The sequence below is a fragment of the Sturnira hondurensis genome, unplaced genomic scaffold, assembly GCF_014824575.4.
Source record: "Sturnira hondurensis isolate 20B ecotype Veracruz unplaced genomic scaffold, ASM1482457v3 Scaffold0003693, whole genome shotgun sequence".
Classification (NCBI taxonomy): Eukaryota; Metazoa; Chordata; class Mammalia; order Chiroptera; family Phyllostomidae; genus Sturnira; species Sturnira hondurensis.
The window spans coordinates 11,368,740-11,393,810 of NW_028076324.1; the positions used below are offsets into that span (position 1 = coordinate 11,368,740).

General features: G+C 47.5%; 1 protein-coding gene across 1 annotated transcript in view; it reads left to right on the plus strand.

Moving 5' to 3' along the window:
* Window positions 1–25,071, plus strand: part of ADGRE1 (adhesion G protein-coupled receptor E1) — a 45,007-nt gene that overhangs the window by 14,142 nt on the left and 5,794 nt on the right. Inside the window, exons 8-19 of the mRNA XM_037042721.1 lie at window positions 1,589–1,729; window positions 1,813–1,959; window positions 3,249–3,337; window positions 6,447–6,530; window positions 9,979–10,156; window positions 11,912–12,031; window positions 13,202–13,395; window positions 13,812–13,982; window positions 15,820–16,014; window positions 17,273–17,508; window positions 17,880–17,946; window positions 21,171–21,262. Of these exons, the coding sequence (XP_036898616.1) occupies window positions 1,589–1,729; window positions 1,813–1,959; window positions 3,249–3,337; window positions 6,447–6,530; window positions 9,979–10,156; window positions 11,912–12,031; window positions 13,202–13,395; window positions 13,812–13,982; window positions 15,820–16,014; window positions 17,273–17,508; window positions 17,880–17,946; window positions 21,171–21,262 (1,714 nt within the window). The remainder of the gene's footprint in view (window positions 1–1,588; window positions 1,730–1,812; window positions 1,960–3,248; window positions 3,338–6,446; window positions 6,531–9,978; window positions 10,157–11,911; window positions 12,032–13,201; window positions 13,396–13,811; window positions 13,983–15,819; window positions 16,015–17,272; window positions 17,509–17,879; window positions 17,947–21,170; window positions 21,263–25,071) is intronic.

A 25,071-nucleotide genomic window follows, 5' to 3' on the forward strand; every position in this document is an offset into this window, starting at 1 on the left:
GCTGTCATCTTTGTCTTACCTATTCAGGTTTTACTGCACAGGAACAAAGGTTTTCTTGGTCAAAAAGTTTTGAAAATCATGCACCTAGTCTAGCCCCATATGCAGAATATGAATTCCAGCTCTGCTATTTCTGGCAAGAGCTTGCCTAATCAGTGCTTAAATACACCTGGAAATGGGGAGCTCACTCCTTCGTTAGAGATGTTTTCTATGACACCAAGAGGAAATCACCTCCCTGTGCCTTCCAACCAGGGGTCACTTTCACGTCCTTGGATGACTCCAAGTTAGTCCACATTCATATCCTGAGGGCTTCTTGCCCCAACAGCGCTCCGTGGTAATGCCCAGTGCAATGTATCAGTGCAACCTATCTCCTTAAGTGACTAGTGGATACTGCCTAGTAACTCTTCATGTTTTGTGAGTTGACAGAGAAATATGAAAGGTTTTGTTACCTCCCTCCTAATTATTGTTTCTAGGGCACTTGATTCCCTGTACAACCTCTATGACCCAGAGACCATCAGAGGGAGAGGTGACCCTGCATTGTCACTGTGACCTGACCTCATTCTGTATTTGTTAGGCTGGGTTTTCTCAACCCTTGTACTACTGGTATCTTGGGCCTGATAGTTCTCGGTTTTGGGGGGTTGTCCTGTACATGGTAGGATGTTTGGTAGGGCCTTTGGCCTCTACCTACCAGATCACCATAGCACCCTCTCCCTCCATCGTGACAATCAAAAGTGTCTCCGGACATTGCCCATTGTTCCCTGGGGAGGCACGGTGCTCCCAGCTGAGAGCAACAAGCTCAACATATTAGCAGTTTTTACTCTTATAATAATCCGGTGTGGATACATCGGGCCAATGGGCAGCGCCCTCCACAAGCTGGTAATAGGGGCCCAGCCTCCTTGTGTCTCTTGGTTCTTCTATCCCTCAAAACCTTGGAATCCCTGGTCCCAGCTATTAGCAAGCAGGTCAGCAGAGAAAAGGAACACCGTCTTCTTGGCCACATTGGCCCAGAAGTGACAAATGTCACGCCCTTTCACAGTCACACTGATACACAAACCCAGGGTCAGCTGCCTGCCACTTGAAAGCCCACAAACAAGAGACAAAGACTGGTGAAAGGAGAGTAGGTGGCAACCTGAGAGGATGGTTGTCTAACATCACAAAGACCAGGCAGGTGTTTTTATAAGGAGGGACGGGGGCAGAAAAACAGTGGAACAAAGGAATTGGGGGGTTGAGAGTGCTCTCTTGTGGGGGCTACGTGCAGGTCAGCACCTCCATTCAGGTAACTCGTTGGGCCGGAATGTCTGGAGGCTGGAGTCCGCTGCTTTTGAAGTTAGTTCCTAGAATTCTTAGGCAAACGGGCTGTTTACCTGCACTTAACATATCAATTAACAAGTCATCATTTACAGAAACGACATAAAGAAAGGTGGGGTGGGTTACAACAGGGCCCAACCTAGATGCAGAGGGTTCTGGGAAATGAGTCCTGGTGGGGCTGCCATTGCTTAAATGACAACTCTGTGCTTCAGAAGGGGAAGTAAGACTTGCTGGCTCGCTGGCCAGCTCTGTGCCTCACGCCCGCCCGTTCTCTGCTACACAGACATCGATGAGTGCCTGGATATGTGCCCTTTCAATTCAACGTGCACGAATACCCTTGGGAGCTACTTCTGCACCTGTCACCCTGGCTTTGCACCAAGCAGCGGACGGCTGGACTTCACAGAGCAAGAGGTGGAATGTAGAGGTGAGTGGACAGTTGTTTGACATCCCTGGAAAAAAGTATCTCCTTGTTCCTCCGGTTGTTTGACGGTCTCGAGTTCTTTGCAGATATTGACGAGTGTGTGCGAGATCCATCACCGTGTGGCCCCAATTCTGTCTGCACCAATGCCCTGGGCTCCTACAGCTGTGGCTGCAGTGTGGGCTTTCGCCCCAGTCCTGAAGGCTCGTGGAAGCATGGCAACTTCAGCTGCAAACGTAATTATCTCCTTCGGTGCCTTGGCCATGGAGTCTGCGTCTTGCTCACTCTCCCCAACCTCTAGATCCTTTTCTTACTTTTGCCTCATCCACATGTTGTTTCTTCATTCATTCATTCATTTCCTCATTCAATCAGTTATTTTAGGGACATCTGTGAATTAATGTTTAATGAATCAAACAGGCCCCTGCTGTAGGTGCTGAGAACTCAGTCCTGGAGGTGATGGACGTGAACCTTGCCCTCATGTGGCCCACCGTCCAGGGAAGGAAGCAGAGAGCACAGGTGTAACCAGGGGTCACAGTGAGCGTGACCCCTGAAAAATCTTAGCACACTTTGGGGTGACTAGCGAGATATTTAATGTTCTCTGGGAAAATGACATTTAAGCTGGAGCTTGAAGGAGGAGTAGGAATTCTCTAGATGCAGAGTGGAGACTGTGAGCAGGGCCCCGAGACGGCCACAGGGATGGGCACAGGGAGGTGGCATTGGCGGCATTCGGGAAGGTGGGCAGAGGTCCCATTCTGCAGGACCCTGTGAGCTGTGCAAAGAATTTTGGAGTCTTTTTGTCAAGAACAATGGGGAACCGTAAAGGTTGAAAAATTTTAAGCATGGATCATTTGAGATGTTAAAATACAGGCAACGTCAATGGAAGCAATGAAGCACAGTGATAAAGTGAATTCTTCGCCCAAGGCCCTTGTCAACGTGAGAAGGGAAATATCTTCAAGGTCCTTGTGTGTTCTGCACGCCTCTTCCCCATTCCACATCCTGTCTCTGACCCGCAGGGAGCCGCTTTGAACTTCGTGTTTTTAATTACCCTACTTAGAAAAATATTTCTCCCTGCCCTGTCCAGGTGGCTTAGTCAGTTGGAGCACCATCCTGTGCACCAACATGCGGGTTTGATTCCTGATTCGGGCACATGCTTATGTTTTAGGTTCAATACGGGGTCAGGACACATACGGGAGGCAACTGATGAATGTTTCTCTCTCCCCTCTTCCACTCTCCCTAAAATCAATAAGCATCTCCTTGGGTGAAGATTAAAAAATAATAATAAAAAGAAAAAGCATTTCTTCCCTTGTATGTATCGCTAAACAATACCTTACTTAGTTTTGTTTACTTTGGAGCTTTCTAAAACATCCCAGAGGCCCTGAGGTTGTAGTGTGTAGTGTGCTTATGTCCACTCTTGTATACTATGGCAATGGATGGATTTTAAACCACAGGTATTGCAATCAGACTTGCCCTCAGTCATGTCTTGCTGTGGTTAAGTTTGATTTGGTTGCTTTTGTCTTCTTCCCAGGGGTTCCCTTCAAGTGTAAAGAAGATGTGATACCCAGCAATAAGCAAGTCATGCTATGCCAAGAGGGGGCAGCAGTGAAGCCTGAACATGTAAGTATTTTTGAAGGTTCATAGCTGTTGAGGTTTTCCTAGAAGCCAGTTATTTAGGATACTGTTTGCACCTTTAACAAAGGTAAAAATAATGGTGCCCCCAAACAAACGGGAGTTTATTTCTCTCTTTGTAAAAGTCTGAATGTAAGCTTCTGAGAGCTGATATGATGGCTCCATAATGCTCTGCTATCATTAACATAAGACTCCCTCATTGTGGCCCAAGATGGTTGCTGCAGCTCCTGCCACTACATCTGCATTCCATCTCGTGGGCAGGCGAGAAGGGGAAGTAAAAGGCACTGTCATTTCCTTTAACATTTTGGCACAGTATCACTTCTACTTACACCTCATTGTCCGGAGAGTAGTGACACGGTCACACAGCCAAAAGGAAAGCTGAGAAGGAAAGACTTCTGCTTACTTAAAACTTGGTGATTCTTTTACTAGAAGAAGAAATGATGTTGGACTCTCACTACCAGCGACAGTGTTGGGGCTGCATGTGTGTGATATAGGGTGGGTGTCCCACAGCCCCGGGTCAGTCAAAGAGGGATGTGGACGTCCTGGTTTTCTAATGAGGTGATTATCTCCAGTCAGATCTTCATGAGTGGATACAGGAACCGAGGTCACTATTTTAAATATGAGCTTAGAAATTATCTTAGGAATTCCCGTGCACTTTGGGCCACTGTTGTTGTTTTTAAAATTGTGGTAAAACACACATAAAAGATTTACTCTTTAAATCTTTCTGAAGTGTGTAGTTGTTAGACAAAGTGATTCCTGGTTCTTATCATGACCGTTGCTGTCTATCGAAGTGAGCTGACCCGGTGGGTGGGTCTGTTTTGCCTGAAATGAATGTTCTTGCATAGATGAGAGGGTCCATTAAGTTGTTTTCTGCTTGGGACTAAACAGGGTTTAACCAGCACGTGCCCCTGGTTACCAGCCACCGGGAGGCTGTAGTATCAAACTCCGTCCCCTTTGAGGGCTGAGATCTGCCATCTGGCTGCCGCCCACAGGGGCTACTTCTGTCCACAAGTTCCCCTAATAGACCCTTGATGTCATTCTGGAGTTGTCAGCCTCTTGGCCCTGGGAATTTTTCCCAAGAACTGGAGAGCCAGCCAGGAGACTGGAGAATGGGAAAGGGAAAAGAACCTTGCTGCGGGTCAGCCTGGGTTGGCCATTGGCCTCTTTGTAGAGAAGGGTGGACGCTATGTTTGACCCTTGCAGCCACCACGCATGAGTAGGGGCCTTGCAAATGCTGGGCTGGATGGAGCCTTTGCTTGCTGAGCATCATCGGGCCCATTGTGGTGAGGAGGGGCCCTGTACAAGAAACTTGAACAGCCAGAGAATACTCCTCAGTTGAATTGCTAGATATTGTGGCTCAGTTTCACCAAAAGCTGGGAGAAAACTTTCAACTTGCATGGTGAGGCTTTGGGACACAGGAGCTGATGGGCTCTCTCTGTCCCAGCCTGATGGAGAAAAAAGGAATAATATCGCCAGTCACCCAGCGCTAAGGCTGGGGAGATCATTCTTTAATGGACTGGGTAATGATGGGGTTTGGGGAGCCCGGCCAAACGAGGGAGACTACCAGGACAAGCCAGTCTCTGGAAGCCCACTGTGGGAAGTGGGAGTGAGACGGGCTGTCTATGCCCAGGTGTTTGAGGCACCCAGGGGGCTGTGTTTACTGCTCGTAGGAACAGTCACTTTTTGCAGGCAGCCCCCAAAGAATGGTGTGGCCCTTCAAGTCTGATGACGGGGCAAGGTGCCTGATGTGGGGAATTCGAGAGCCAGTTTAGTTGAAACTGGGATGAGTCCAGATGGAGTCTGCCTTGTAACTGAAAAGGAGCCTGAAAGGGCACCTGTACCCCAAAGAGTAAAGCGAAACGTCGGGGCCCACCTGTGATACCTGTAGACAGAGGTGGGGCAATCTAGGAACGAGTGGAACGAGACAGACGGCCTCATGCAGTTCTGGTGGGACGGTGGAAAGGGCTCTGCCGGGACCAGCGATTTCCTCCTCTCGCCCTGGCCCGGGCCCACCACTGAACTCACCAGCTGGTTCCCCCGGTTGCCTGAGACTAGGGGTGGGGCCGGGACTGCTCACAAGTGAGGCAATAGGAGGTGACCAGAGGCCGCACACAGAAATCACAATGTATCTATCCCCCTAAAACAAAGAGAACAGGGCGTTTGTGGATGTAGATGCAGAGTGCACCCCCATGCACAGCAACCTGGGAAAGTTTGGGGGACCCTGGTTTGCCATGGATGGGTGTGGGGGAAAGGCAGTATGGGTAAAAGTTTTATTATCCATCCAAACAGGGTGCCTTCTCCCTATTTACTGTTCATTTCTCCACTCTAGGAAAATACTTTGGGAATAGATACCGTCCTGGGAAAGACATTCCCGGGGGCATTGGGTCTCCAAATGCCGGCTGTAAAGGCCACCCTGAGAGGCGAAGCCCTTCGGGAACCTGCCAGCCTCTCTCTTCAGTCTCTGGGCTTTGAAAAAGCCCTAAATTGCTGTAAAACGCCCCTGAATTTTACAGCAATTTAGGGGCATTTAGTACACACACAATAGCGCACAACTGCCACTTCTAGCTCCAGAACACTCCCATCGCCCTCCAGAGAAACCCTATACCTAGTATGTTGTTCTCCACGCCTCCCCCAGCTCTGGTGAACACTAATCTACTTTCCTCTGTAGAGACGTGCGTGTCCTGGACGTGTCGCACGAATGGACGCACACGGTGTGGCCTCTGTGTCTTGCCCCCTCTACTGAGCACCGTGTGCGCGAGGTCCGTCCACGCTGCAGCGGGCGTCAGAGCTTTGCTCCTTTTTTGGCCGAGTGGCGGTCCATGCAGACACTGATTGGTTTCACACGTCTCCCTCTTTTCACCCACCGTAGAGTTGGTCCTTCATGTTTGATGTTTTACGCACGGAAGAAAGAGGTGCCTTGGTTGGTTCCAGTCTCAGTCACATGGTGCATTTCCATTTCCCTGAGAATTCTAGAGACTCGTGCCGCCTCAGGGACTGAGGGCCACCCCGACGGAGGGCTTCGTGGCCCAGGTGGGCCGTTGGATGCTCGGGGGACGGGCAGATCAGTGCCCACTCACCAAGGCTTCCTTCTGCCCAGATGCCATTTTGTGCGCTGATGAACGCCACCTTCAGCGTCCTGGACGAGGCCTGTGCAAACAGAACCACTGCCGTTTCTCTGAAGGTAAGGGCGGCGTCATTATAGTTCGGGTTCTGGACATCTCAGGGGACACTTCAGGTGCAGAAAGTCCATTTTACGGTTAATGAGTTGGGAGTTCACATTTAATTTATGAAAGTTGTAAGGTTTTAGAAATTAACAGACAGCACAATTGCGCTTTTCTGTTCAGTTTTACAAGTTTTAGCACTACCTGAGTAAACTGGAGTAACTACCACGACGACCAGAACCCAGAACAGTTCCAGTTCCCCCTAAAGCTCCTCCAGGCTTTCCCTTCGAGGTCACGTACTCTGTCCTCCACTGGCCTCTGTAAATCCCTGATCTGTTCTGCCATCATAGTCGTGTCTTTAAAATGTTATGTCATGCAATCATTTAGCACCATGCCTTACCAGCAGCCCCACGTTCTGTTTTGGTGACCACTAGGGACATCAGTACAGTCACAGTACGGAGCAGCCATCACCACTATAGTTCCAGAACATTCTTACTAACGCCCCCACCCCCAAAAAGAAAAAACCTGCGTAAGCATCTCTTCTCATTCCTGACCCCACCTCGTCCTTGGCAACCACTAATCTACTTCCCGTGTCTGTGGGTTTCCCTGTTCTCGACGTGTCACATAAACAGAATCACACACAGTGTGGCCTTCTGTGTCTGGCGTCTCTCACTGAGCACCATGCGTTCAAGTTGCACACCGTGTGTGCGAGGTCTGTCCACGTTGCAGCGAGTGTCAGAGCCTTGCTCCTTTTCCTGGCTGAGTGATGTTCCCCTGTGTGGGCGGAGCGTAGTTTATTCACTCATCTTCAAAGAATATTTGGATTGTTTCTGCTTGAACAGCATCTTTTAATTTCCTGACTGCCACCCCGGCTTTTGGTGATTGTTAGTGTAGATGCCAAAAACGCTTGCATCCAGCCTGTGCGTGTGCACCTGAGGTGATGCTGTCACGTCCAGCCTGTGCGCGTGCACCTGAGGTGATGCTGTCACGTCCAGCCTGTGCGCGTGCACCTGAGGTGATGCTGTCACGTCCAGCCTGTGCGTGTGTACCTGAGCTGACGCTGCTCCAGCATCTGTGCCCAGGACTAGGGTTTCTGGGTCATTACTGTTGTAGATTTAAAACCTAATTGTTCTTAATCTTTCAGTTGGACTAATGGATGTTGTTATTTTACTTATAAATGTTTTTGTGCAAAAGTAAGAATAACACTTTCATTTGTAATTTGATTAATTTAGAGATCATTTATTAGTATGACATACTTACTCCTTAAGTGCACATTCATTTATAGGGTCTTCAGATTAAACTTGTATAAATAATTAACCACTTTTACAAATTTAGGAAAATTCTTTCAAACATTTTATACTATGTTTATAAATATTCTTATTTCCCCCCAAATTTCAAGTATCTAATGAGGAAATTTACAACCTAAAAGACAAGGTTACTATGTCCTTAAGGAATTCACAAATCTAATCCAATGTCTAAATACAATAATTCAGATTTTAAAAACTTTGATACAGCTTATAAACAGCTGCATTCTCCTAAGTTGTTTATGTTAAAATCACAAGTCTACTTGCTTTTTGCAGTGAAATCGTGTGGTGAGCTGGTTAGCTTCTCAGGTGTGTCAAATCGTTCCCAGCCCTTCAAACAATAGATTTCCTGATTGTGCCAAAGATTATGAAACCTTCTAATTTTAATAGAAAAGTGCTATCAATATCGAGTTTGTTTGCCTCAATTAAAGTTAAAAACTAAGCTAAATTAGCTTTTGTTAATTTTTTACTTTCCTGAGGATGCAAAATAAACGTCCTAGCTAAGAAGAATAGATTTAACATTTCGGAGGAAGTTCGCTTCGATTTCATTGGCCGTGGCAGTGAGGACCACTTTTTCCTGGGCTGACCCTGGTGGAGGTGTTTTCTGCTTTGTAGGCGGGGCAGGACCCCAAACTCCTGCCTTCAGCTGGGATAGTTACAGAACTCAGTGCACCCTGCTTGTCTGGGACAATCATATCTCAAGTTTCATCCTGACCCAGTTTTTATAGAAAAATTTTTCATCTAACTTGGATAAATAGAAATTAGTGTCCCCACTAAGATTTAGGTTATTTTCCTTCAACCTCTGACTGGATTCAGTTAGTTTCTTCCATGCATTTAGTAGGTTGTAAATTCTTTTTTTAAAAAATATTTTTAAAGATTTATTATTTATTTATCTTTAGAGGGGAAGGGAAGGAGAGAGGGAGAGAAATATCAATGTATGGTTGCCTCTCATGCATCCCCTGCTGGGAACTAGCCTGCAACCCAGGCATATGCCCTGACTGGGAATCGAACCGCGATACTCTGATTCACAGGCCTGCGCTCAATCCACTGAGCTACACCAGCCAGGGCAAATTCTTTATACATATTATATTTTTGTTGTTGGGCTCAGAGCCATATTTTATAGTCCATTTATTGCCAATAATCAATCAGAGGAATAGTGTCATTATTATTATTATTATTGCTGGCCTTAACCCTGTTCCACAGACATTACCAATGTAACATTTTCATGTTTATTTTCCATACCTTTTTACTTTGTGAATGTATCACAGACATTGAAGCCATTTCTTGAGCAGGATTCAGCCTCTGATTCCCGACTTCCAAGGTTCAAAACTTGGTTCTGCCACTTAACTAGATGTGTCTTTGTTTCCTCATCTGAAACAGAAAGAATTGTAGCCTGTACTTCATAGATCTCTTTCTAAAGTCAAATAAGTTAGCATGTGACACATAAAACAATACCTGGCTCATTAAGTGTTAGTTATTTTTATTTAATGAGCCAGAAACATAAATACCATAAATATAAAATTCTAAATTAGTTTTTTAAAACTAAGATAATACATGCATGTCACTCTGTAATGTGCTTTATTTAACAACAGCTCACAGACCTTTTTGCTGGTTAAATCATATTGATACACTACATTATTCTTTTATTAGCAGCTGCAGTGTGATTTGATTTTATCATTTACTTGAACCAATCTGTTGGTCATTAGGCTTGCTGACTTGTAACCATCACAAACCACACTGAAATGAGCATCACCAAATAAGATCCTTGCACAATTTTAAATTATTTCTGCAAGGAATAATTCCTGGAAGGGAAGTGCCTGGGTCAAAGCGTGTGTGCAGCTTATGCTGTCGCAGGGGCTGACTTACCGCACACCAGAAGGGCTGCACCGGTGTGCTGTCCCCGTGGGGCCTCTTGCATCAGGGAGGAAGAGGCTGAGTGGATGCCCTTTTAATTCTTCCTCAGCCTAGACCGTCAGACCACTCTTGATGAGAGAGGGGACAGCTGCTGTTTCATCTATTTCATGGATGAGAGAGAGAGAGAGAGAGAGAGACAGAAGAAACAGACACACAGACAGACAGACAGTCTGTGTCTGTGTGTGTGTGTGTGTGTATGAGAGAGAGAGAGAGAGAGAAAGCGAGAGTGTCAACACCCCTTTCTTCGCAGAGTACAGCCGAGAACTTCGTCTCTGTGCTTGAACAAACATCCGTGTGGTCCAACTTCACCACAGACAAGGTGGCCACCCTGGCCACAGTCTTGCTGGAGAGTGTGGAAAGCACCACGCTGGCAGCTCTTCTGAAATCCTCAGCGAATGGCAGCCAGACTGTTCAGACGGAACAGTTAGGTAGGACACGTCCTTCATAGCAAGGTCACACCTGGGCGCTGATTTTGAGGAGTGACTTTGGTGATATAATTCTCCATGACTTTCTCATGGACTGTTCCCCCAAATGTTTCGAATCTCGGAGCTCACAGCAAAGCAAGTCCAATCATATTAACAACATCTCTCCTGGACTGAGTGCCACGTGCTGTGTTGAGTGTGCTGCTGGGTACTGCGTTTGGACGAGAATCTGTTGCCTGCTTACTCTATGGCAGGCGGTAAGGGATGTTAGTCACTCGCTGTGTTCAAGTATTCCCAGCTCTCTCCTCTGGGCTCCTGGTAGGATGGTGTTTCCTGGCTTGGAGTGAGGTGGGGTTTTGTGACTGGTCCCTGTCAGCGGATTGTGGATGGAATAGTTACTAGTGAAAGACCCTCCAGAGCTTTCTTTCCCGCTGCCCTAGTGACAGGTCACGTTTCAGATCACAGTTTCTCCATCTGGGCAGGTCTCAAGGTAAGATGAAATATAGAAAGCACAGTCCCAAGTCAATATGCTAGTGGTAAATGATTGTTATTTTTAATCCACTAAGATTTGAGGTTGTTTGTTACCAAGGCATACCTGATCCTCTCCTGACTGATACACCCTGAACATCGTGATCTGTGACCACTCGGGAACCCTGGGTGCTGTAGATCTTTTATGGTGGCGTCCCACCCCTAGTACTTGTTCTGGGATCAGTCATGTAGCCTTGGGGATTTCTAGCCTGATGGGTACCCACAAAGCCAAAATGTAGAAATGGCGTGTCTTGTGGACTGCCAGCAGTAGTAAACGAGGACAGCCTCATGAATCTTGTGTGTTAGTGAGCTGAGTCAGCAAACAGACATCTGGTATACTGGGTAGAGCTGGTGCTGTTGAGAAAGGAGGCCAGGGGCAGGCTGAGAGGGACCACTGCTCGCTTCCACAGAGTGGTTAGGGAAAGGCTCACTGGGGCAGGGGCCTGGGGGGAGGGAGCCGTGTAAATACTTGGAGAAAGAGCAAGTGCAGGAACACTCGTTGAGTTCAGGGAACACTGAGAAGGCCAGTGTGGCTTGATGTGAAGGAGTCAGGAAAGAAAGGGAGACACACATTTTGTAGACCCATGAAAAGACACAGGTTCTGTTTGAAGTAGGCTGGGTAGGGGAGCAGAAGTGGAGAGTCTGAGAACAGGTATGCCATTGTTTATATTTTAAAAGGATACTTCTGGTTCCATTATCTATTGTGTTTTCGCGAAGAGTTCCGTAACTATGGCGATGTTACAGGTGAGACATCTGAGGCTCAGAGAGGTTAAGACTTTGCTTGAGTTTGCACAGCTGGTGGGCAGCAGAGCTGGGCCTCCTGGTTAGCACCGTCTGACTGCGGAACCTGAGCCCTTGTCCACACGCTGGACTCATCCCAGTCCCTTCTTACTTTCTTCAGCTTTGGAAAACTTGTCGACATTTGGAGTAGCCAGAAGGCCATGACTGTGTAGCCTTCTGCCCCTGTTGACTTCAGCCCCATCTTCCCCGATGCGTCATCCCCTAAGGTGTGAGAGCTCACTTCTCGAGCTGCAGCTGGGCCTCACCTGTGTGTGTTGCTGCCATTCACCTATCATTCACGAAGGTGCTCAAGTTCATTCCCAGGATCAGTTGGCCTTTCCATTCTTTCCTTGGCTTGTGACCAGGGAGGCAAACCCGTGTCTTTGGCCAGAAACCAAAATCAGGACCCACTTTCTGGGTGATGTCCTGCAAAGTCTCCCTTTTTCCTTTTAGACATTGAGAGCAGAGTCATCAAGGACGAATGCACTGAAGGGAACATGACCTTTAACTTGAAAGCCAAAGGGGATATGATGAAGATTGGCTGTTCCACAATTGAAGAATCTGAATCCACAGGTACAGACCTGCTTGTGAGATTCAAGGAGGGTGGCGTGGGGGCATTCAGTCAGCGAATGTGAGCTGATCACCTCCCGGTGCCAAGGCCTGTGCCGGGCAGGGGGGATTGTGATGGTGGAGGAAGACATAGGCCATGACCTCAGGGAGCTTTCCGTCTGCTAGGGAAGTCAGACGTTAAACAAGTACTCTTGCAATACTGGAGTGTCGAGACCTGTACTGTCCCATACAGCCGCCACTGGCCACTGTATGGGCCACTGTTTGGTCACCGAGCACTTGGAAAGGGGCAAAGCCATGAGCATAAAATATACGTCAGTTCCAAAGGTTTGGTACAAAAAAAAGAATATAAGCTATCTTATTAATAATTTTTATTATTGATTGCATGTTGAAATGTTATTTTGCATGTGAGTTAAAATTGTTTTAATACATTATACGTTTTTTTCCTTTTCTAAAATGTGACTACTAGAAAATTTAAAATTCCATGTGTGGCTCATACTCTACTTCTAGCTGACAGTGCCACTCTGTACCGGGAGTGGCAGGCTCGCCTGCAGAGGGCTGGTTGGTATGCTCTCGGGCAGTGAGGGTAGTACGGATCTCCGTCCCAGTTATTCCGCCGTGCCATCCGAGTGCAAGGGCATTCGCGGGCAGTACGTGGACGAATGCGTGTGGCTCTGCTGCCACACAGCTTTCATTTAGAAAACAGAAGCACCCAGGCCATGGCTCGATTGGCCTGCCAGCCACTGTCAGCCGCGCCCAGGTCTGTGTGCTCCCTGGAGGGCCCGGGGCACAGGCCCAGGACACATCCCTGAGGACCACCAGCATTGAAAGGGGAAGCCCACCCAAGAGACTGGAAGGAGAATAGCCAGAAATTAAATTCCTGGGACAGGAATTTAATTCCCACTGCTAGGTCAAATTATCCCGTAAAAATACAAATACAAATGTATTTTCCGAGGAAGCCCAGATTTCGCCAGGTGGTGGCACCTTGGGGTTTTCTCTTTATGGTTCTGCCGAGGGTCACCTGGAAGTCCACTGGTGTCTGAGTCCCCAGAGTGGGCCAGTGAAGGTGAGGGGTGTGCGGGCTATTAAACCACATGTGTGTGTGCATTTGTTGGGCCAGTGGTAATACCTAGTAAACAAACAATTCTTTTTTTTCCCCACTTGGGGGACATGCAGGGACCACGGGGGTGGCTTTTGCCTCCTTTGCGGGTATGGAGTCTGTTCTAAATGAGAGCTTCTTCCAAGACCCTCTGACCCCTAACTCCAAGAGGAAGTTGAAGATGAATTCTCACATCATTGGGGGCATGATGACGGGGGAGAAGAAGGACGGCTTCTCTGACCCAGTTATCTACACTCTGGAGAACATCGAGGTGTGTGAAGGGCCCCCACTGAGCTCCTGTCTACCTGTTCACAGGCCCGACTCTCACCCATGTCAAGTGTGTGCAATTGCTAGTAACTCAAGCCAATTGTAAAATAATGAGCTTTTCTATTTCTGTGTGATGTTCTTCCATCCTCAGCGAGGAAGATTTAGGTGAGATTTAGCAACGCTGATGCAGGAGCATGCACGTGGTTTTTATTATGTTAGCTGCAACCGAGCCGGTGATAGAGAAGGTGTGCCATCCAAGACATTTCTTTTCATCACTGCATGTTGAAATATCAGCACCCCCTTCCCCCAGTTCCCTACAGAACACAGATACCTGCATCTTCCTGCCTCAGCGACTCTTGAGTGGTCACAGTGACTCATTCAAGAGGGACTCTCTGGTGACCAGGGCCTTTGAATTTTCAGCCAAAGCAGAAGTTTGAGAGGCCCATCTGTGTTTCCTGGAGCACAGACGTTGGGGGCGGTAGGTGGACACCATCTGGCTGCGAAGTCCTCAAAGCCTCCGAGATGTATACTGTCTGCAGCTGTAGCCGAATGGCGAACCTGGCCGTCATCATGGCTTCCGGGGAGGTCACGGTCAGTACCTAACCCCTGTGCTCTGATCCCCACCCCTGACTGCAATCTGTGAGCCCCGCGTGGTGCTGTGTGTTATATGAGGGAGTTGTGGGGCCGGAAGGTATGTTGCCCTGCCTCTGCCCGGGAACATGTGTGGTCTGGTTGGGAAGCTGTGACATCCATGTATCAAATGAGAAATCACTCCAAATAAAGGCAGGCACAATGCCAATCACAGGTCCTATTTAATGAGCACCTATTGTGTGCTGGACCCTTTGTTGGAAGGTGTGTTTTTTTTTAGGCCCATTGTATAAGACGGGAGATACATTTTCTAGGATAACTAAGCAGTCTGCCTAGTATGAAGCTTGTCATTGGTGGAGGTGGGATTTGAACCCAGGACAGTTTGGTTCCAGAGGTCTCTTTCACTAAATCATACAAATGGAGGGCATGGGAAGGCTGCAAGAGGCTGTGCTGTGGGAATTCAGAAGTATTTCAGTGAGAGGTGGTGACAGAATCAGGAAGGAAACAGCGTATGAAACGAAACAGAGTAAGCAAGGAGCCTTGGTGAGCGGGTAGGCTTGGAAGAGAGGACAGACACCCTGTGGTGAGCGTTCTTGCCTACCAGGCCAGATCTGAGGTTCGGTCTTCTGCCAGGAGGGCCCTGAATGCTATTTAGAGGAATATAATGCTTAGGACTTCAGAGAATCAGAACCCGAGCAACAACGACCTAGTTCAAGTTCCATTTCTATCACTTCCTGGCCGTGTTTCCTTGGGCAAGCCACTCAGCCTCTCTGAGCCTGAACTCAGTTCTTTCATCTCAAAAATGAGAACAAGAAGAAAAATAATAATGAAAACTAACACTCCTATAATATGTAATATGTGTGTAGCACAGTTGGAACTTAAGTATTTTCATCGAATGCTCCTAACATCCTAAAACCATCCTGTATGGTGGTAACTATCAGTACCCTTTTCTGAACAGATGCAGAAACTGCCTCAGTTCGGAGCATTTAAGCGTCTTGCCCAAGCTTGTACAACAACAGAGCTGCAGTCAGTTTTTAGAAAACCTACTATGTCACAATGTTACAGAGAGGAACTTCTGAGATGGTGCCCGGCTTACCCTTATATAGCTTTTAACTCCCAGAGAGCACTAAAAATGTTTAAAGTCAGTGAAAAATTATCGCCAAATAATGATATACAGGAAGAGCTCAGCTCGTCATTTCCACTCCCCGGGGTGCCTCTGAACACGGAGGTGTCAGTCCTGGTGCAGCGCAGGAACCAGGAACCTCTGTAGGTATTTCTGTCTGGAAGGGGTTCAACACAGGGAACGGGGTGCTCCCAAAATTGCGGGAAGAGGTGGGGGAGTCGAAGTTAGGGGGCTGCCACTTGGATTTCAGCTTCAAGATCACGGCTCTGCAGTTGTAATCAGAAGCTACAAATGCTGCTGTCAGGCGACTGCCCGTCCATGGAGTCAAAGACTGGAATGTGGAGTCCAGCCACAGCTCACTGCTGTCTGCAGAAAGCTGGCGTCTGCCTCATTCTGCCCCCCCAAACGTCTATGCATGCATCTCACTGGAGAACCTGAATGACATCCAGAACTGCAGCACCAAGATGCTCTGGGAATTGTAGTTTGTAGACATGCTGTCCTAGTAATATGCAGGGCAGGGTGTGGGACACAGGAGGGAATGGGTGCTGATGGGTGCCGATAGATGCCAAAGAAAGATGATGGACAACATGTAGTTTGAGTGTCAGTGGAAGAAAAGCTCCCCAAGTCCTTTCTGCCCCAGGCAGGAGTCTGTATAATTCTTTTTCCTGCCCAGGGGAATGTTTTCCTCGTCGAAGTGACACGTCTCTTTCCCGACAGACGGATTTCTCCTTGCATGTCATCAGCTACGTGGGCATGGTCATCTCCCTGGTGTGTCTCGTCTTGGCCATCGCCACTTTCCTGCTGTGTCGTGCCATTCGCAACCGCAACACCTACCTCCACCTGCACCTCTGCGTGTGCCTGTTCTTGGCCAAGATTCTCTTCCTCGCCGGTGTGGACAAGACTGACAACCAGGTCTCGTCTCCCTCAGGCTACGCCCCCATCGAGCCCAGTCATCTCCACATCTGCCTCTGCTCATTCCTACTCAACTCTCTCTATGTAGTTCCCACCTCAGGACCTTTGCGCGTGCTGTGACCTCTTCATAATACTCATCCTCCAGCACCTCACCCGGCTGATTGGTCTCAGTTTAAAGTCATCTCCCTGATCATGTTACATATTGTGGCAGTCCCTCTTATTACTGTTTAAACCACTGGTTCTCACCCAGGATGATTCTGCCCCATTGGGGGACACTCAGGTGTCACCTCTGAGATGGGGTGCTGCTGGAATCTAGTGGATAAAAGTCAGGGATACTGTTAAACACCCTACACCACACAGGACAGCCCCCATGACAGAGTAATCTGGTAATAGTGTTTCAACTGTCAGTACTGCTACCACTGAGAAACTCTGCTTACTACTCCGTTTTGCATTCCTCCCCAGCACCTACTTGAAAGCACAGTGATTATTCATGGCTTTACTGTGTATCTGCTTTTGCCACTAGGCTGCATGTCTTGGGAGAGCAAGAGCTTTGGCCAGTTTACCCCCAGAACTGTGCCAGAACCGAAGCAGGCTCTCTGGGTTTTCCCCAAGGGAGCACCGCTGACGTTGGGGTGGGTGACCATTCTCTGTGTGGAACTACCCTCCGCACAGCGGATGTTTAGCTTCGCGGTTCCTTTGGGAACGGAATACCAGTAGTGCCCCCACTCCCGGTGTTTGACCGGTGCCGGGCAGACTTCTGCGAAGACACAGAGGGAATATTTTCAGCTTTACGGATCCTGTGATTTCTGTTGCCACTTCTCACCTCTGCTGTTTTAAGCATGAAACAGCCATAGAGAACACATAGGGGGTGTGGCTGTGTGCCCATGAGACACTATTTATAAAACTAGCTGCCAGCCCAGTGCTGCGGTTTGCGGACCTCCTGCCCCCTCTCTCTGAGCGTCTCCTGAAGTGGGGTGATCACCTGCCCATTCTCACCCCCAGTTCTCCCAGTTCTAGCCCTGACAGTCACATGTCCTGGGAAAACACAGTCCCAGGCAGACCAGGACGACTGGTCACCCGACCACAGGGATGGGGCCGCCTCTGATGGAGAATATCCCTGTAAATATTTGTGGAATGAATGAACTAATGGGCTGTGTTTGGGGAATGACCGCAGGAGTGGTCCATCTCCTGTCCTCTTCCTCGGAACCAGACCCTTGGGAGGGAGGGGCATCCTGACCGCACTGCCTCTCCTCTGCAGACGGGCTGCTCCGTCATCGCGGGCCTCCTGCACTACCTTTTCCTTGCCTGCTTCTTCTGGATGCTGGTGGAGGCCGTGATGCTCTTCCTTATGGTCAGGAACCTGAAGGTGGTGAATTACTTCAGCTCTCGCAACGTCAAGATGCTGTATCTCTATGCCTTTGGCTACGGGCTCCCAGGGCTGGTGGTGGTCATCTCTGCCAGCGTGCAGCCGCAGGGCTACGGGACGCACACTCGGTAAGTGGCACCTCCCTCTCTCCCTGAAGACCCTCTACCCCGTGGATGTTGCCAGAGGTCCTGATGACAGTGACATGAAGCAGAAGAAGAGCAATAGCAATATTAGGAGTGCGGCTACCATTTATTGAGAATGGGCTCTACCCCAGGCACTAAGTGAACATTTCAGGGACACTGACCAGGAAGAAGGTCAGAAAGAGGATTTGCTGGGGCCCGAAGAAAACCAAAGGGCGACCTGCCTTGTCGTGAGAGTTTTCATCCCTGTCTGAGCTCCCAGTTTTCTCCTCCGTTAATGCACTTGGCGGGGCTGGAGTAATCAACGGTGAGGTCAGGAGTCCAAGACAAGCACGGACTCATCCTGTTTCTCTCCGCAGCTGTTGGCTGAGCACGGAGACGGGGTTTATCTGGAGTTTCCTGGGGCCCGTGTGCACAATCATATTGGTGAGCAAAGTGCGTGGTGCTGCGGGTGCTGGAGGAGGGACCCGAAGCAAGGGGTGAGGAGGTGCCAGTGGAAGTTGCATAGCTGAGGTCACTTATTCCTGTACACCGGGCATCAAACTCATTTTCACCGGGGGCCACATCAGCCTCGAGCTTGCCTTCAAAGGGCCGAAATAATTTTAGGACTGTATAAATGTATCTACTCTTTAACTGTTAAGGCGTTGAAATTACATTCGGCCCTCCGAAGGCAACTGTGAGGCTGATGTGGCCCCCGGTGACGATGAGTCTGACGCCCCCGCTCTGAACATCCTCCCTCTGATCCTTGATTTCGAGGTTTCCCACTGGGGGTGTCGTATCTTTGACTCCTGGTGTTTCCTTCCTTCCTTCCTTCCTGCCTTCCTTCCTTCCTTCCTCCCTCCCTCCCTCCCTTCCTCCCTCCCTCCCTTCCTTCCTCTTTTAGAGGGGAAGGAAAGAGGGAGAGAAACATCAATGTATGGTTGCCTTTTGTGCGTCCCCTGCTGGGAGTTGGCCTGCAGGGAACCAGCCTGCAACCCAGGCATGTGCCCTGACTGGGAATCGAACCACCATCCTCTGGTTCGCAGGCCTGCGCTCAATCCACTGAGCTACACCAGCCAGGGCCTGACTCCTGGTGTTTTCAATGTGACACACTAATCCCCTGGGAGGACCCATGGTCTCCTCGTCCTTTGTACTTCAGTAAAATGGGTCCATTCATTTCTCCTGAGGAAAGATGTTGAATGAGAGATAAAGTAGAATTTTTTCAACTTTATTGAGGCATAATTGGCAAATAAAAATTGTGTATGTTTAAGGTGAACAACTTGATGTTTTGACATGTACACACTGTGAAATGATCACTGCTATTCAGCTAATTAACCTTTCTATTACTCCACATTGTTACCATTTTTTTTAGTTTGATTTTTTTGGGTGATACTCTCCCTTACCATATATCTGACCCCCTTTACCCAATTCACCTCCCCCCTCCCCTGTCTTACCCTCTGGTGGCCACCATTCTAGTGTCTGTGTCTGTGAGTTTGTTTTTGTTTTGTTCTGCTGGTTTGTTACTTTTTTGTTTTATATTCCACCTATGAATGAAATCCTAGGTGTGTTTGTCCTTATTAGCCTTAATACTCCCAAGATCCATCCACACTGTTGAAAATGGCAGATAAGAACATTTAAGATCTACCCTTTCAGCAAATTTTAAGACTATAGTACCATGTTGTTAACTATAGTCGCCATCCAATACATTGAATCTGGGGAGTTCCTCACCTTGGGTAAGTGAAGCCTCAGACCAAGGTCTCCCCATTTCCCACCCCCACCCCCGACAGGCACCACCCACCCGCTGGGGGCCCCGAGGGAAGCCCAGCCACCATCTCTCCCCCTATCTCACCAACTTGACTCCCAACCCGGCTCTGCAACATGGTTTCTTCTGACCGACTGCCACTCTCAGTGGGTTGTTTCCTTGTGTTGCTTTTAAGTGGTCATTGTGAGCTTATATTTGACCAATTTAATCTTGAGAATTCACTTTTTAAAAGATTTTATTATTTTATTTTTAGAGAGAGGGGAAGGGAGGGAGAGAAACATCAATGTGAGAGACAGACATTGAGCCGTTGCGCCTCGTGTGCACCCCAAGCCGGGACTGAATTTGCAACCGAGGCCCGTGTCCTGACCAGAATCGAACCTGCGACCTTCCTCTATGCAGGGTGACACCCAACTGAGCCACACCGGTCGGGGTGGGACCTACAATTCTTGTGGTTGTATTCCTCCAGAGGTTTTTTTCTCTGACCTCTGTTGGATTTTTCAGGGCCATGTATTAGTGTTCTAGAGTCACCAGAATAAAATATCACCAAGTGTGTCACTTAGAACAACAGAATTTTATTGTCTCAGTCCTGGAGGCGAGACCTCTGGAATCAAGGGGCTGCTTAGGGATCTGGTCCGGTTTCCTCTCCAGCTGCTGGTGGCCTCAGGCTTTCCTTGGCTTGTAGAGGCCTGTCTGTCTGCTGCCTGTGTCCTCTCAGGGTCATCCCTGTGCATGTCTGTCTCTGTGTCCCAGCCTCCCCTCTGTAAGGACACCAATCCTGTCGGACCAGGGCCCATCCTAACGACCGCACTTTAATTGGGTCACCTCTGTACAGACCACATCTCCAAATAAGATCACACCCTGAGGTCCTGGGGGTGAGGACTTCAACATATCTTTGGTGGGTGGGTGGGCACAGCTCAACCCATAACAGAGCATCAGTCTTGATTCTAACTTCCCAGATGTATCCAGTGGAAATAAAGAAAGATCACCCACGGGGAACAAGCAAAGGCTGTTTATCCTGAGATTGCTACAGTAAGGGAGTCGGCCACCCTCCTTGCACTTGTTAGTTTCAAGAGCAGGCTGATGAGGGAAAGCTTTGTGGAGGGAAAAAGGCAAGCGTCAAGTGTGCCCCCACCAGAGGCCATAGGCATGGGGGTCCTCTGTGTGGGTCATTGAAAGCAGGGCATCTGCATGGTTGGCTCTGGGCACGTACTGGCTTTCTCCTCTTGGTCTTAGGCTGGAATCAGGGGCAGAAATTAGGGAAGCTGTCAGTGATTTATCAGGTCCTGGTCAGTTTGGGGTCAGTTGATATAGGAGTTATTTTGGGGCTTCCTGAAGTGGTCACCAAAGATGTTGGTCAGAGTTGCATTTTTAAAGATGGTTTGGCCATTTCTGTTTTGCCAATCAAGTTTCTTTTAGACTATGATAAAAAGTAAAAAGCATTTATTTGAGAAACTGGAGCTGCAGCCCTGGCGACACAGATTATTCAGGTATCAACCTGAATTGTGCTTCAGGGGAGAACAAAGGCAGATTCTGTAAAGGCAAAACCCCCAGAGTGGCATCTTTCCAGGCGTGGTTAGTTTGAATTAAAAAAACAAAATCAAACAAACAAACAAACAAACAAAAACAGGGGTAGGAGGAGCAGTGAAAAACTACAAGGAGAAGGGCAAGTCTCTACGTTGTTCAGGGTGTTTATGGCTCAGCTTGAGCTGAGTTTAGCAGCAAGTTAGCAACTTAATAGCAGCTGAGACGGAGGCACATGTGGAACGAGGCCCCACCTCTCTGAGAGTCTCGGGCCCCCTCCCCCCACTCTGTTTGTAAGTTTCTCTCTTGGCCATGCTTGTTCCATCGAACTTTTCCTCTAGACAGTTTTTGTATCCAACCCCTCAACCCGGTCTGTTTGCCTTTTTAGATCAATTCCGCCCTCCTGACGTGGACCTTGTGCATCCTGAGGCAGAAGCTGTCCAGCGTCAACGCCGAAGTCTCCACTCTCAAAGACACCAGGTGCTGTCCCTTCGTCCTTTTCTGGGTTCTGCCAGTCTCCCGTCCTTCTTTCCTCAAATCACCACCTGGTCTTTGCCTGGTCCTCTACCCAAGACAGAACCCGGTGCAGTGTCTAGATTTGGGGGCTCAACCTCCAGCGCTGACACTTACAAGCTCTGTGACCTTAGGCAGGTTACGTAACCTCTCTGAAACTCAGTTTCCTCCTCTGTGGAACGGGGGAATGATATTGCACACTTTATGGGGCTTATGGACCATTTAGTACATTTATTAAGAAGAGTGTTTCATATATTGAACCTATTATTACGTTTCCTAATTTGGGGCATACTTACATACATATTTATAAAAACAATACTATTTTATTTTATTACCATTTTTCTCTAACATGTCATGAGTAATTTTAAATTTAATTAGAAATTCATGAAAAAATTTTTTTGGCATAGTATTTTACTGTAAGCACACAGCATAGCTTATTTAAAACATCCCTTATTCATGAACATTTAAATGGCTTTTCTACTATAAACAATACTGTCTTGAATATTCTTTTAAATAAAACTTTTTTCCACACCTGGGGTCATTTAGTCATAACAGGAGGAGTGAAAGTGCTGGAATCAAAGGGTAGGTTGGATGGTAACACTTTTACTATATATTGCAAGTAGGTTTCCAGAAAATTTGTTTCCATTTATCAGAGTGCTTGTTTACTTGCAGTTTTGCCAGAACTGGGATTTATAGTTTTTTATTTGTTGTTTTTGCAGATATAATAGGTGAAATACATCCTCATTACTTTAGTTTCATATTTATGATTTTATCCCACAGAAGTGAGACTTTCTCATGTTCTTATAGAAAATATAGATCTATGGGCCAATAAAGATCTGAGACTGTAAAACAATTTAAAAGCTTATAGGAGTCTTGCATTGGCTGGTGTGGCTCAGTGGATTGAGTGCCCACTTATGAACCAAAGGGTTGCCATTTCGATTCCCAGTTAGGGCACATGTCTGGGTTACAGGCCAGGTCCCCAGTAGGAGGCGCTCAAGAGGTAACCACACATTGATGTTTCTCTTCCTCCCTCCCTTCCCCTTTCTCTAAAAAATAAACTAAATGTTTTTTAAAAGTCTACAAAAGTCTTAAAAAGACTTGAGTCTGGGAGACACATTGAGGGGAATGAATACCTGCAATGTGCTCTGGAGAGAACAGAGAAAAGGCAGGGTTTGTGAAGCAAAAACGCCAAAGTGTAATTCTTATTTTTTAAACTTATTTTTATTGTTTTTCAGGTACAGTTGTCTCCATTTTCCCCTCCCCGCTGTGTCACCCATCCCCACTCTCAATCCCACCTCCCTTTGGCTTCGTCCATGGGGTCCATGGGTCATTTACACATGTTCTTTGATGACCCTTCCCCCTTCTTTCCCCGTTATTCCCCTCCCCCCTCCCCTTTGGTTACCATTAGTCTGTTCTTTATTTCAATGTCTGTTTATATTTTGTTTGCTTGTTTGTTTTGGTGATCAGGTTCTGCTTTATAGGTGAGATCATACGGTATTTGTCTTTCACCGCCTGGCTTATTTTTGTAAATGAAGGACTGCTGGCTAGGTTACTAGGATTTGGCTAGTTTCAATATGAAGCCTAGCGGGGTGAAAACTACAAGGAGGAGGGCACGTCCCTATGTTGTGCCAGGACGTTTATGGCTCACGTGAGCTGCGTGGGGCAGCAGCAGGTCAGCAACTCAGCAGCAGCTCCGAGACTGAGGCCCCAGGGGCGCAGAGGCCCCCCTTCCCTCAGGGCCTCCTGACTCGGTTTGAGTGGATCTCTTCCAATGCTTGTTCCGTTTAACTTTTCTGTTATCAGTTTGTGTTTTCTAACTCCATTACTCCGGTAATTTTTATTCTAAGAACTTACTGAAACCAGACATTGTATCGGTTTTACCGTCAGCAACCTGCTGTTGTCCTCTGCTCATTTTCCTGTCATTTTCCAGTCTTTCATCCACCCTAAATTTTTTCCCCAAAAATTATTTTTAAAAAGTTATTATACGGAGCTCAAAGTTAATACTTGCAATGGTAGGAAAGATGAAGCAGTGTAAAATATGCCAACCAACTGTCAACACCAAGAGGAATGCCCCTTTTATTCAGGGCAAAACAGCTCAACGGTGAGGCAGCCTGGCCGGGGGCCAGCCCCGCCCTGGCCGACCAGCTCTGCTCTGCACGGCCCTGCCACCCTCTGCTCCGGTGAGATGGCTCCCGCGTTCCAGTGCAGTCAGGGAGACACTGTCTTCAGGCTTTGATGAAAGGAAGAAGTGTGCTATCTGAGCCATAGGGGAGCAGATTTAGTGGACAGAAATCCCCGTCCCTGGTCCCTGACTGGTCCATTTCATGCAAAGGAGGACTCCAAACCTCAGTTTGATTGCTCCGAAAGGCCCAGTTTGTATTGGTCAGAATAGAGCCACTTTGGCCAGAGTTGTGCCGCTCGACCAGATGGGGCAAACTTAGGTCCTACTGGCTGAAATAGGATTCCAGAAACCCCTTTATTGGGGCGGCTGAGATGGCAGGCGCACCGTGGAGGCAGGCGGTTGGGTGTAGAGCCCGGCAGTACAATGCCTCTTCTGTGCGTTTTGTGTGAGGACCCCCTGTTCAGCAATGGCTGCTGGGCTTTTGTTGGTTGTTAAAATTCGAGCCCAGTTAGCCACCAGGAGCCCTTCTTAGTAGGTGCCTTTTTTTCTCAAGAGTTTACAAAGGGAATGCATGAAAATAATTCCCTCTCCTGACACCCTAGGTCCCCAGATCACGCCCACTTTCAGCAGCCATTATCTTTTGAATTGAGCTTCCTTCCAGAATATTCTATACATGCACATCTTCCCCCTTTCACGTAAATGATAAGACACTGCCGCGGTCCAGCCGCAGCCCATCTAAGGGTCCTCAGGTGAGAGTAGGCGTCGGCGCTGGGTAACAGACAACTACACAGCTCAAAGGCAGGTGAAGCACTGTTCCGTTTATTGCAAGTACAAGCTGATTTTTTATATTTTCATTTTTGGCATAGGTTAACAGTTACAGGTGTACAGCATGATCAGTTAAGCAGAAAAAATCAATACAAAGGTAACCAGGAAAAGTACGAAAGTTCCCATAGTTTCAGTTATGTTAAACAAAAGTTATTTTGACCAGGAAAACCATTAATCAGACAATTTGAAATAGTTCTATGTATACAGTTTGAATGTCTTATTGTTTATTAAAGTTCTCAGAAATTGTCATAGGCAACAGGTACGCTTAGACCGAGCAGAGGTTAGGAAATACACTATAAGCCTTTGTAATATCTAACTTAGCTATCTATCTTGCTGTCTAAAATGTTTTTTGTATACTGAGGACTCTGACTCCTTGGTAGTTGTTTCTAAGTGCTTAGTTTGTAATAGCTAACCAGCTTCTTCTGTTTTTATGCCTGTCTAATTCTAATTGATATATATTCCTATTCAAGGTAAAGGAGGGGCTGTTATTCTAACAACTCTTTGACAATCAGGGGCTATTTTCTAAAGGGGTTTTTGCTATTCTATGAGGCAGTTCTGTGGGAATACATATTTTTCCCTGAACTGTTCTTTCTTGGGTGGCTTTCACAGGAACAAATAAGTAAAGTACGATGCCTTAATTCAGCCAGGGTGATATTGCTTAGGACTTGAGCCAACTGTTGTTTTTTTCTCTGAGAGTAGTCATTAATTCTAGGAGATTCCAAATTATCAGAAGTGTAAAGGTTAGAATACTAAGAAACAGTAAGAATAAAAGCAACACCATATATCCACTAACGCCACGTCCGTCCTGCTGGAAAACGCTTCTGTGAAG